Below are 13609 nucleotides of genomic sequence, written 5' to 3'. Positions count from 1 at the left end.
TGGTTGAGGTCGAGGATTGTGGAGGCCAGGTCATCTAATGCAGGACTCCATCACTCTCCTTCTTGGTGAAATAGCCCTTACACAGCCTGGAGGTGTGGAGGGTCATGAGGGTCATTGTCCTGTTGAAAAACAAATGATAGTCCCACTAAGCCAAAACCAGATAGGATGGCGTATCACTGCAGAATGCTGTGGTAGCCATGCTGGTTAAGTGTGCATTGAATTCTAAATAAATCACAGACAGTTTCACCAGCAAAGCAAGCCCACACCATAACACCCATTACTCCATGCTTTACGGTGGGAAATACACATGCAGAGATCATCCGTTCATCCACACCGCGTTTCACAAAGACACAGCTTTTGGAACCCAAAATCTCAAATTTGGACTCCAGACCAAAGGACAAATTTCCACCGGTCTAATGTCCATTGCTCGTGTTTCTTGGTCCAAGCAAGTCTCTTTTTATTATTGGTGTCCTTTAGTAGTGGTTTCTTTGCAGGAATTTGACCATGAAGGCCTGATCCACGCAGTCTCTTCTGAACAGTTGATGTTGTGTCTGTTACTTGATCTCTTTGAAGCATTTATTTGGGCTGCAATTTCTGAAGCTGGTAACTCTAATAAACTTGTTATCTGCAGCAGAGCTGTTCATGCCATAATATGGACTTGGAATTTTACCAAGTAGGGCTGTATTCTATATACCACCCAACCATGTCACAACACAACCAATTGGCTCAAATGCATTAAGAAGGAAAGCAATTCCACAAACTAACTTTTAACAAGGCACACCTGTTAATTGAAATGCATTCCAGGTGACTACCTCATGAAGCTGGTTGAGAGAATGCCAAGAGTGTGCCTAGCTGTCATGAGTAGGTGTTCTAAAACTTTTGACCGGTAGTGTATACTACTCACTGGCCTCTCTCTCTGTGCTGGCACAGATACACTACACAGGGATCCCTCACCCTCAACCCATCTTCCTTTACTTTATTCACTGCCTCTGGCCACCTCTACCTGCCTCTCTCGCACCGGACACTTCTGATCCCCAGAAACATGGGCACCCCTACAGTTGACACATACAACTTTTACAACACCGAAATTACACAAGCTCTCCTGCACACTTCCTACATCTTGGAATCTCCCTCCTACACACATGACATGACCATAAATGTTGCACCAGAAACATTGCAGTGGCTCTGGCACACAAGATCTAACAGGATAATTGATATATCCTAACATGACTTTATCATGTAAAAACTGAGATTCAAAACTCAAAAGGACTGACAGTGACTCCTCTGTTTCATCCCTCTCACTACCGGGTCTGCGTTGCACCAAACACCAGGAATCCTCAACTTCAATTGCTCCACCTGCACACTTAATGCTACCACAGAAACCACTAATTTCCCCGCTTCTTTACTACCTCCCTTATCTTACCTCATTTGCACACACTGTATATATACTTTTTTCTCTATTGTTTTATTGGCTGTATGTTTGTTTATTCCATGTGTAACTCTGTTGTTATTTGTGTCGCACTGCTTTGCTTTAACTTGGTCAGGTCGCAGTTGTAGATGAGAACTTGTTCTCAACTAGCCTACCTGGTTAAATAAAGGTGAAATAAAATTAAAATGATGCTGCCACCACTGTGCTTCACAGTTGGGATGGTGTTCTTCGGCTTGCAAGCCTCCCCCTTTTTCCTCCAAACATAACGATGGTCATTATGGCCAAACAGTTCTATTTTTGTTTCATCAGACCAGAGGACATTTCTCCAAAAAGTACTATCTTTGTCCCCATGTGCAGTTGCAAACCATAGTCTGGCTTTTTTTATTGCTGTTTTGGAGCAGTGGCTTCTTCCTTGCGGAGCGGCCTTTTAGGTTATGTCGATATAGGACTCGTTTTACTGTGGATATAGATACTTTTGTACCTGTTTCCTCCAGCATCTTCACAAGGTCCTTTGCTATTGTTCTGGGATTGATTTGCACTTTTCGCACCAAAGTACATTAATCTCTAGCAGACAGAACACGTCTCCTTCCTGAGCAGTATGACAGCTGCGTGATCCCATGGTGTTTATACTTGCGTACTATTGTTTGTACAGATAAATGTGGTACCTTCAGGCGTTTGGAAATTGCTCCCAAGGATGAACCAGACTTGGAGGTCTACAATTTTTTTTTCCTGAGGTCTTGGCTGATTTCTTTAGATTTTCCCATGATGTCAAGCGAAGAGGCACCGAGTTTGAAGGTAGGCCTTGAAATACATCCACAGGTACACCTTCAATTGACTCAAATTACGTCAACTAGCCTATCAGAAGCTTCTAAAGCCATGACATAATTTTCTGGAATTTTCCAAGCTGTTTAAAGGCACAGTCAACTTTGTGTTTGTAAACTTCTGACCCACTGGAATTGTGATACAGTGAATTGTAAGTGAAATAATCTGTCTGTAAACAATTGTTGGAAAAATTACTTGTGTCATGCACAAAAGTAGAGGTCCTAACCGACTTGCCAAAAGAACAGTTTGTTAACAAGAAATTTGTGGAGTTGTGAAAATCAACCTAAGTGTATGTAAACTTCCGACTTCAACTGTATATACTGCATTCTATACTATCTATTGCATTTTAACATATGCCGCTCTGACATTGCTCATCCATATATTCATAGATTATTTCCATTCCTTACTTAGATGTGTGTATTAGGTATTTGTTGTGGAATTGTTAGATATTACTTGATAGATATTGCTGCACTGTTGGAACTAGAAGCACAAGCATTTCACTCCACTCGCAATAACATCTGCATGTGACCAATAAAATTTGATTTGACTCGGTCAGGGAGAGGTTGAAAATGTCAGTAAAGACACTTGCTATTCAACTGGACATACTATTGAAATATTGAATAGTTGTAAATGTTTATTGATATGAATCACTGACATGTACAAAATACAAATACTTTGGCTCCTTGAACCTTTCTCCATTTTAACAACATTATTCTTGTACAAGATTGATATATTCACAGTTGAAAAAAAAACAAATTTATGCTAAAACCCTAAAAATCCCAAAACAATGAATAAAAACAAAAGATCTTTGGAAAGGAAGTCACAATTGTCACATGTCCTTGTCAACATTGTATATCAAAGGACAATAGTATTTTGTGTATGGTTAGAATAAAATAAGTGGCATAATTGCTTATGGTCAACTTTAAAAACATGCAATAACTTCAATATAACAAAATTCTCCACATTCTATATTTTAGGTCAACAAAATATTCAAAAGCAATAGCAGTGGACTTTGGTTCCAGTGAATAGCTCAGAATCATTAACCTGTTTCATTATTGTTCAATTTCTTACAATGTTTGTCTTTCATTTGTACTTTACAGCAGCGTGAATAAAGATCTTTGGAAAGCCATTCCCCACAAAAAAAAAATAGGGCTTGCACTATGTTCACTTTATCTAGGGAGTAGTGATTGTTAAACAATTTATCATTAGTGGTGAACAGCTGATTTTTTTATTCAAAGTGCTTTAACGCTTGCTGGTTATGTTGGCAAAGAGATACCAGTCCCTTCCTAAATGTCTGATCATTATCACCATAACACATTCAAGAGTGGGCAAAGGCTTTTGATAGTCAATATAGTGCACCTTTTACCAGACAGCTTATTACTCCAAGATTGGACGGAGTGAACTTTTATGTGTGGTTGCTTGTTTTTAGATAGATTTTTTTTAGGCAGGATTCAAGATTGCAGTATATGCATGTGCTTGAACCCGAGAGGTAGCTAGGTAACTAAAATGCAGACACAAATGAGATATTAACACTGGCCCTAATATTTAAGTGAGGAAACCATGAAAAAATGTATTATCAACAGCTGTTGAATTTGTTTGTAAAATACAAAAACTTAAATGTTTACATATTTCAAGTACTTTGAAAAAAAGCTTTGTATTTAGACCATAATATGTATGCACGGCCATCATAGAAAGGGAAATCATTTTGTAAATATATTACACTATTTTACTACATAGACAAAATACATATTTATAGAAAAGTACTTTAAAGAAATATATCTCATTTTTTCTTCTTATCCTGGGTGCACCGTGGACAAAACCTGAAAAATACAAAATAAAAGTACAAAAAGGTAATGCAATTAGTCAACATTCCCAAATTCATTCGCTTTTAATTACATGTATAATACACTTCATTAACTAATTGTAAAAGATTCACCTACCATTTTCCTTTGGGCTTTGTAGCAAGATCAACACAAGCAAAGTGAAACCACTCAATTGGACACTGTTTGAAAAATAAAAACATTGGTAAAAAGACATCAACATTTCAGTATACTTTTGATTAACTTGTAGAATCTATAGAGAATACCCAGGGCTCTACATTGAACATTTTAATGTGCGACCTGAGATTTTCTTTTGGGAGCGCTGTGCGCCTAGAAAAATCAATCACACAGATAATTGTTATAATGATTAGGCTTCACTGTACCATTGTTTTCGAGTGCCCCATGGATAAAAGCGTGTGCAGATTTGTTACTTTCATGGTTACACCATTACTACAGCGAAAACCGATTGTTTCTAGCACAAAAAGGTAAAACGATATTACCGGCGCAATGTTTTATTCCTCCTATCGTGAATTGGCTAGACATTCAAAAACCATTTTGCTGGCTGTTCCAAAACCACTTGCAGGTAGTTGTTTACACCTTGTTCAGTCATGTAACCTCGTTAGCTAGCTATCTAACAGCCTGGTTACTTAATTACCATTTTTAACTGGGTGGTGTGAGCCCCGAATGATGATTGGCTGAAAAAGGGATTGCTCTTTCAGGAAATCAATGATCATATAGCAATAAACTTGACACTCTTAAAGAGACCGTGTACAATTTTCTATAAGTAGTGCTTTTACACAATGTAGAAACCTAAATCCCCTTTGGCTTTGTAGTAAGGTCAACAAGTGAAACCACTCAATTGGACAAAGACAAATTTGGTATGAAGACAACATTAAAATGTGGAAACCTAAACCATATTTTAACTTTTATGATATACAAATGTCTTTACAGGGTTAGAACATCAGTTTTATAGGGCATAAAAGTAGCTAGAAATTCATATATACCTTATGCAGCGGCAGGGTAGCCTAGTGGTTAGAGTGTTGGACTAGTAACTGGAAGTTTGCAAGTTCAAACCCCTGAGCTGACAAGGTACAAATCTGTCATTCTGCCCCTGAACAGGCAAGTTAACCCACTGTTCCTAGGCCGTCATTGAAAATAAGAATTTTTTCTTAGTTAAATAAAGGTAAAATAAATAATTTAGACTAAATTAAACAAATATTTTCTGGTGCTCCTACATTTTATGTTGTGCTCCTAACACAACATACATTTTTTTAAATTTAGAGTCCTGAGAATAGCACTAATTTCAAAGCATTCTTTGAATAACAAGACAACCAATACCCAATAAAAACTTACATCAGGGTTATCACATCCAATCATCTCTCCATATGACACTTGATGGCACAAGCAGTATGTTGGCTCATTGGGATCAACTGGCATGTCCAAAACATCTGACGGTTGCATTGGCAGGAGAGCAGAACTCAATCCTGGGCTACAGACGTTAATAGATGGTAAATTATATTAAGGGAGAGTGAGAACCAGGCAGACGCACGTAAATAGTACTTGCTTGTAAAACCTTTTCAATACCTATTTTTAAGCTTTTTCTTCCTGGGAGAATCCTCATCCGATGATTTCCTGCCTCTCCCCTTGGGTCCTCGCTTCTCCCTTAGTCCCTGACCTTCACCCTCTGAAGCAGATATTCACAGCAATGGACATGGAAGTTAGTTTACCTGTCGTAAATGTGCTGTAGAAGTATTTCCCACCAACAGTCTCCCTGCTTACTCTTTAACCCTCTTCCTTCTGGACTTTCATAGCCGCTCACTTCCAGCTTCTCCTTTAGCTCATTCTCAAATCGGGCCAGGTCTGCATCCAGCCTGCGGATATGCTTGTCCACCTATGACATGCAGACAATTCGATTGGTTTTGCATTATCTATTGACCAATAGTGAAAGTATTGACACATCTTTATGTACTCATATGCCAGGTTTGGAGCACTGACCATTTCATATGTCTGCATTGCAAGCTGCACTTTGTCATCGCTGAACTCCTTGCACTTGCTGTAAGCACTCTGGATCTTCTGCAGGTGCTCAACCCTCTGTTCCGAAGCCAAGTTCCTTACACTTGAGATGTACTCCTCTGCCAGCTTGTCGATCTCTCCTTTTTTCTCTACATAATTGCAGAAACATTTTTATACTGGATAATGAAAGATGCTGAACTATACAATACTGATGGGGCATGAAACCATGTGGTAAATCAAGTGATCAAAACAAATAACATTTTAAATGTATTTCTTGTGCAGTATTTCACCTTCAGTTCTATTGTCCAGGTCCCGCATCAGTGTAAAGTTTCTCTGTAGTTCACAAGGCAGATTCTCAATACCTGGGGGAATGGATCGTGATTGTTAAGAGCAGTCATTCAGTAACTACAATAGTTCATAATGAGAACAAGATACGATTTGATGGTAACACACAGCTGACAGCTCATGGCTCTTTGCAGCATTTTGGCGATGATTTCCATTGCCTGTACTGCATAGCCACGCACATTTACATAGGGAAAAAACCTCAATGTCCCTTGTATGTCACCAATGTAGAATAATTACTCTGCCGATTGTCCGCGGGATTGGTCCTTCAGCTGGTGGAAGTTTGACAAAATATCCACAGGAAAGTATTATTAAAAGGACTTCAAAAAACACAGGTGCATCTGTGCCAATCAATATTTGTTTGCTCGTGACCAAACCAACGTCTTGCAGGTGTTGACATGGTGTTGCGCATGTGGCAGGGAATATAAATGTCAAGGCAGTACATGTACTCTAAAAAGTCTGTGAATATAACATTTCGACCAGCGGAAGGACCAACCACAGACAACCAGTACAGTTAATTCAACAACATCTCTTGTTAAAAAAAACTTTCCAAGTTTTTGCAGTGCTTTGTTTCAGACGACACCAATAATTGGTATTCACTCTTATTTACTAGGCAAATGGTTCTTGTACTTATTTTCTACACTGAATGCAGTCTGATGAGCGTTACCAAATAACAGGTGGCCACATCAAAATGGATAATGTTAGCTGGATCATGACATCTGTACTACCAAATAAGTTCAACCTAAATGTTTTCCTGGAAAACAAGATAATGTTTAAAGTTTGGCGGAAGTGAGACCCAGTTAGTGAAACTGTGCTTGTGACGCACTTTTAAATTAAACATCGCGGCCCGTGTATACTTGCCTCCCCGCAGAAAACGAGGTCGCGTCACCGCCATCTAACTAGAGCAAAGTACATTTTATGACCATGGATAACTGAGACCCTAAATAAATTAAACGTAGCCGTTTAGCTAACTAGAACACCTTATTGTTGGCTTGCTGCGAACGTTACCAGTAGCTAAATAACCTGAAAACAGCCCTCATTTTAGTAAAATAAATAATAATAATTATCTACAATTTATGCAATTACTAGTTAGTCTTGTCCTTGTAACGTTAACTCACAAACGTTAGATAAGGTCAACAATGTAAAGCATTTAATCTAACCTACAACTCCAATGACCTAGCGAGTTACTAGACTGCTAACAAAAACAAAGACAGTTTGCTAGCTAGTTTTAACGTTAGTCATGCCGAAAACGTAACGTTCATATCAATAATAGACAACTTGCTTGGCTATAACGTCGCTAGCTAAGAAATTCGAGACCGAAAAACTAAAGATTGGAAATGTATGAAGACAATTTACACAACTGATCAAATTAAGTTAGCTAACGGTAGATACTCACTGTCAAGGTAATGTTCCAGGTATATTGCCGTCGCCATCTTTTCACTGTTAGTTTACAGGGCTAGCGAACTAGCAAGTAACGTTAGCTAAACATATAAGCACATTTTTCCTACCTACAGTTAGCTAGCATATGCTGCGTTCATAATTAAGTAGGAAGGTGATAATGACTAATGTTGTGTAAATACGAGTTGGATACATTCACGTGCTTTGAAAAACAAGCTGTGTCAACCGTAAACTACAAGTACAGCTAGCTATCATGCTTATAAACTAGTGTTAGTTAGTGTTCAAAACCCATATTAATAGATAGCTTTTTTTAAATTAATAATATTTTGTTATTAAAAAAATGTCAAACGCTAATATTGGGGTCATTTCTTAGTATGTGACATCAGAGGTCAAATTGTGGGAGAAGTTCATGGTGCTTTCATGACATCGGTGATCTCCAGGTCTGAAAGTTGTAGCTCTAGAAAGATGGCGGAGTTTCCGAGTTGGATGACCGTTCAAATTGATTTTTCCAGGTCGGAGCTTGTTATTTTTTGTGTGTTTGTTTTAGAGTTCCCAGTTGTCGTGAATGCTCGGAAGTCGGAGATTTCAGAGTTACCAGTTGCTTTGAATGCAGCATTAGGGCACGTTCTACAGCTAAGGCGAGGTGACGCGATTGACAAACCACGAAATTGGGGATAATTTAAGAGATATATATATATATATATATATATATATATATATATATATATATATATTCTGGATGTGGTTAGCTGATACCTAAAATACCTATACAGGCGTTGTAAGATGTAAGACCTGTCTAACAATTGAAATGCATGTCCACAAACGCGAAAGGCAGGCAGGAGGAAGCGAGATCAGGCCTGCCTTTCGCCTTTGTGGACATGTAAGACCTGTCTAACAATTGAAATACATCTCACAACGCCTGTATAGGTATTTTAGGTCATTTTAGGCCAGTGGTGTCAAACAAATTTTGCCCCATTCGGTCTTCAACGACATCTGGAGGACAACACAGAAAATGTGTTATATTTCCTTGCTGTCAAAATTGGGGGGGGGAATTGTATAGCTTTCATATCAGTGATTATTGGCCAGCTGGACACGGTCAGAAACTGCATGAATGTAGGTCCATTATCATTTCTACACAGTTTCGATTTGGTTTCAGTCAAAAAATATATACAGCACCAGTCAAAACTTTGGACACACCTACTCATTCAAGGTTTCTATTTTTATTTGTACTATTTTCTACATTGTAGAATAGTGAAGACATTAAAACTATGAAAGTGACCTGTAGTGACCAAAAAAGTGTTAAACAATTCAAAATATATTTTATATTTGAGATTCTTCAAAGTAGCCACCCTTTGCCTTGATGACAGCTTTGCACACACTTGGCATTCTCTCAACTAGCTTCACCTGGAATGCTTTCTCAACAGTTTTGAAGGAATACATATGCTGAGCACTCATTGGCTGCTTTTCCTTCACTCTGCGGTCCAACTCATCCCAAACAATCTCAAATTGGGTTGAGATTTGGTGATTTGATGCAGCACTCCATTACTCTCCTTCTTGGTCAAATAGCCCGTTCACAGCCTGGAGGTGTATTCGGTCATTGTCCTGTTGAAAAACAAATGAAAGTCCCATTAAGTGTAAAACCCATGGGATGGTGTATCGCTGTGGTAGCCATGCTGATTAAGTGTGCCTTGAATTCTAAATAAATCACAGACAGTGTCACCAGCAAAGCATCCCCACACCATAACACCACCTCCTCCATGCTACACATTGGGAATCACACATGCAGAGATCATCCGTTCACCTACTCTGGGTCTCACAAAGACAGTGGTTGGAACCAAACATATCAAATGTGGACTCATCAGACCAAAGGACAGATGTCCACCGGTCTAATGTCCAATGCTCGTGTTTCTTGGCCTATGCAAGTCTCTTCTTCTTATTGGTGTCCTTTAATAGTGGTTTCTTTGCAGCAATTTGACCATGAAGGCCTGATTTATGCAGTCTCCTCTGAACAGTTGATGTTGAGATGTGTCTGTTACTTGAACTCTGTGAAGCATTTATTTGACCTGCAGTTTGAGGCTGGTAACTCTAATGAACGTATCCTCTGCAGCAGAGGAAACTCTGGGTCTTCCTTTCCTATGGCGGTCCTCATTAGAGCCAGTTTCATCATAGCTCTTGATAGTTTTTGCGACTTTCAAATTTCTTGAAATTATCTGGATTGATTGACCTTCATGTCTTAAACTAATGATGGACTGTTGTTTCTCTTTGCTTATTTGAGCTGTTCTTGCTATAATATGGACTTGGTCTTTTACTAAATAGGGCCATCTTCTGTATATCACCACTACCTTGTCACAACACAACTAATTGGCTCAAATGCATCAAGAAGGAAAGAAATTTCACAAATGAACTTTTAACAAGGTACACCTTGCATTCCAGGTGGTTACCTCATGAAGCTGGTTGAGAATGTCAAAAGTGTGCAATGCTGTTATCAAGGCAAAGGGTGGCTACTTTGAAGAATCTGAAATATACCAAATATTTTGATTTGTTTAACACTTTTTTTGGTTACTACATGATTCCATATGTGTTATTTCATAGTTTGTCTTCACTATTATTCTACAATGTAGAAAATAGTAAAAATAAATAAAAACTTGAATGAGTAGTTGTCGTCCAAACTTTTGACTGGTACTGTATTTCAAACGCATTTATTTTTTACTCATACCACCTGCAGGCTAGACAGGACCCCTCGCAGACCGTATCCTTAACGCCACTGTTCCAATGAGAGGGCAGATATATGTGTGACTAAGAGGCACAAACAACTCAGATAAACTATTTTATATCTCAAAGTCACCGGAATGTCACGTGTATTACACTTATATCAGCACACTTGTAACAACCTGAGCATTATGAAACTTCTTTTAGATCAAATAACCCTCACGTATCAAATTAGCAACTCACTTTTATCTTGACCCATACAAAAACTCCTCACGTTTATTTTCGTGCAGACAGATTTTGGACGGAGTCGACCCTTGCTTCACCTCTTCCTCTCTGGGAGAAATCAGAGCTCAGGGATGATGCTGCGTTCAAAACACGTATATTTGAGGTTATCAGAAACTCCTAGGTCACATTTTCACTTCAACAATTCCAAGTGGGAAACTTATTTTACCTTTTGAACCAAAAGATGACAATATACATTTTTTACAATTACAACCTTATATCAATATTGATAATGTAGCTAGTTTGAGCATATTGTCAATGTTAAAGAAATTCTCCAGTACTTTTGTATACTTTTTAGCCAATAGTTCTGAAAGTAGCACTCACGGAGCCAAAAGTGATCCCCGAAAATTGCCTGCAATGGTTGGAACCGGTTACTCAAGGAACAGAACTGAAAACAAGAAAATAACTAAATGATTTGTGGAACAGAACCAGAAACGAAAAAGAAGGTGATCTGTACTGTTCTGGAACAGAATGGTTATTTAAAAGCATGGGAACCGGTTAATAATGTTATTTTATGTTCTGGGCATTTATTCCTTGTCCCACAAAAATTGTATAAAGCACATGTGCAAAGCCCTCATTCTGTCACCCAAAAACATATTCCAGCATCTGCATGCCAGCTATCCTTTTCAAACCTCAAATTGTTTTTTGACATTTAACTCAACATTAAAATTACTTCACCAATGGATAGAGCAGCTTGCTATGGAGCGGGCAAACTATGTACATGCATTGCACAGACAAGTGTAGTGTAGAGTGCGACATGCGAGTGAGGAGAGCACTGGGCATCTTGTTGTTATTTTATTTCACCTTTATTTAACCAGGTAGGCCAGATGAGAACAAGTTCTCATTTCCAACGACCTGGCCAAGATAAAGCAAAGCAGTGCAACAAAAACAACAAAGAGTGACACATAAACAAACATACAGTCAATAACACAAAATACAATTTAAAAAAAGACAAATCTATGTACAGCGTGTGCAAATGCTGAAGAGTAGGGAGGTAGGCAATAAATAGGCACTAGAGGCAAAAATAATTACAATTTAGCATTAATACTGGAGTGATAGATGTGCAGATGATGTTCAAGTAGAGATACTGGGGTGCAAGAGGGTAAGTAATAATATGGGGATGAGGTAGTCGGGTGTGCTATTTACAGATTGGCTGTGCACATGTACAGTGATCGGTAAACTGCTCAGACAGTTGATGCTTAAAGTTCGAGAGGGAGATATAAGACTCCAGCTTCAGAGATTTTTGCAATTCGTTCCAGTCATTGGCAGCAGAGAACTGGATAGAAAGACGGCCATAGAAAGTGTTGGCTTTGGGGATGACCAGTGCAATATACGTGCTGGAGCGGGTGCTACGGGTGGGTGTTGCTGTGGTGACCAGTGAGCTGAGAGAAGGCGGGGCTTTACCTAGCAAAGACTTATAGATGACCTGGAGCCAGTGGGTTTGGCGACGGATATGTAGTGAGGGCCAGCCAACGAGAGCATACAGTTCGCAGTGGTGGGTAGTATATGGGGCTTTGGTGATAAAACGGATGGCACTGTGATAGACTACATCCAGTTTGCTGAGTAGAGTGTTGGGGGCTATTTTGTAAATGACATCGCCGAAGTCAAGGATCGGTAGGATTGTCAGTTTTACGAAGGTATGTTTGGCGGCATGACTGAAGGAGGCTTTGTTCCAAAATAGGAAGCCGATTCTAGATTTAATTTTGGATTGGAGATGCTTAATGTGAGTCTGGAAGGAGAGTTTACAGTCTAACCAGACACCTAGGTGTTTGTAGTTGTCCACATATTCTAGGTCAGAACCGTCCAGAGTAGTGATGCTAGTCGGGCGGGAGGGTGCTGGCAGCAATCGGTTGAAGAGCATGCACTAGTTTTACTCGCATTTGAAAGCAGTTGGAGGCCACGGAAGGAGTGTTGTATGGTGTTGAAGCTCGTTTGGAGGTTTGTTAGCACAGTGTCCAAAGAAGGGCCAGATGTATACAGAATGGTGTCGTCTGCATAGTGGTGGATCAGAGAATCACCAACAGCAAGAGTGTCATCATTGATATATACAGAGAAAAGAGTCGGCCCGAGAATTGAACTCTGTGGCACCCCCATAGAGACTGGCAGAGGTCCGGACAACAGGCCCTCCGATTTGACACACTGAACTCTATCTGGGAAGTAGTTGGTGAACCAGGCGAGGCAGTCATTTGAGAAGCCAAGGCTAATGAGTCTGACGATAAGAATGCGGTGATTGACAAAGTCGAATGTTATGACATGCATTAACTGAATTAGGCCCACAGATTTATATCTACGGAAGTGCAGCTTTTATAAAGGACCTTTGAATGACGTGGAACTTCAGTGAGTTGGCTTAACAAATGTTGGACCAGAGCTATCCCTTGATCATGACTCAATTCCATTACATTACACATAATTCCGCCTAGATTGAGAGCTAGACCAGAGCTAGCACCAGAATTCAAATAAAACAAGTCTTACCTTCTTGTAGTTAATGAATCCAATGTGAAACGTGATAACTATAGTATCCTTAACTATACTGAAATATAAACGCAACATGTAAAGTGTTGGTCCCATGTTTCATGAGCTGAAATAAAAGATCCCAGAAATGTTCTATATTCACAAAAAGCTTATTTCTCTCAAACTTTGTGCACAAATTTGTTTACATCCTTGTTAGTGATCATTTTTCCTTTGCCAAGATAATCCAGCCACCTGAGAGGTGTGGCATATCAATAAGATGATTAACCAGCATGGTCATTACACAGGTGCACCTTGTGCTGGGGGGACAATAAAAGGGCACTCT

General features: G+C 39.2%; 2 protein-coding genes across 3 annotated transcripts in view; one reads left to right on the top strand and one right to left on the bottom strand.

The window, feature by feature from the left end:
- The window catches only part of LOC139406593 (pleckstrin homology domain containing, family B (evectins) member 2), a 61210-nt gene that overhangs the window by 36716 nt on the left and 10885 nt on the right, over positions 1-13609 (top strand). The window lies entirely within an intron of this gene.
- Positions 2866-8339, bottom strand: LOC139406592 (inhibitor of growth protein 5-like). Of its 2 annotated transcripts, none has more exons than XM_071149352.1 (8): positions 7823-8339; positions 6375-6446; positions 6067-6233; positions 5851-5962; positions 5656-5755; positions 5425-5560; positions 4192-4253; positions 2866-4071 (listed from the first exon to the last, which is right to left on the bottom strand). In XM_071149352.1, the coding sequence occupies exons 1-8, from the start codon at positions 7857-7859 to the stop codon at positions 4032-4034; spliced, it is 726 nt and encodes a 241-aa protein (XP_071005453.1). In that variant the 5' UTR covers positions 7860-8339; the 3' UTR covers positions 2866-4031. The 2 variants fall into 2 exon arrangements, with proteins under 2 accessions (XP_071005453.1, XP_071005454.1); XM_071149353.1 differs by lacking the exon at positions 7823-8339 and adding an exon at positions 7288-7638.

The sequence above is a fragment of the Oncorhynchus clarkii genome, chromosome 4 (genome assembly GCF_045791955.1).
Source record: "Oncorhynchus clarkii lewisi isolate Uvic-CL-2024 chromosome 4, UVic_Ocla_1.0, whole genome shotgun sequence".
Classification (NCBI taxonomy): domain Eukaryota; kingdom Metazoa; phylum Chordata; class Actinopteri; order Salmoniformes; family Salmonidae; genus Oncorhynchus; species Oncorhynchus clarkii.
Note: the sequence above shows the minus strand (reverse complement) of the source record. Positions and strands in the feature narration are given on the sequence as shown.

Excerpts from the sequence above, each read along its gene's own strand:
- LOC139406592 (XM_071149352.1), bottom strand. The coding sequence starts at position 7,859 with ATGGCGACGGCAATATACCTGGAACATTACCTTGACA. Across the intron at positions 5,963-6,066 it reads CAATGCAGACATATGAAATG|GTGGACAAGCATATCCGCAG; the intron begins GTCAGTGCTCCA and ends TGCATGTCATAG. Across the intron at positions 4,254-5,424 it reads TTGGATGTGATAACCCTGAT|TGTCCAATTGAGTGGTTTCA; the intron begins GTAAGTTTTTAT and ends TTTTTCAAACAG.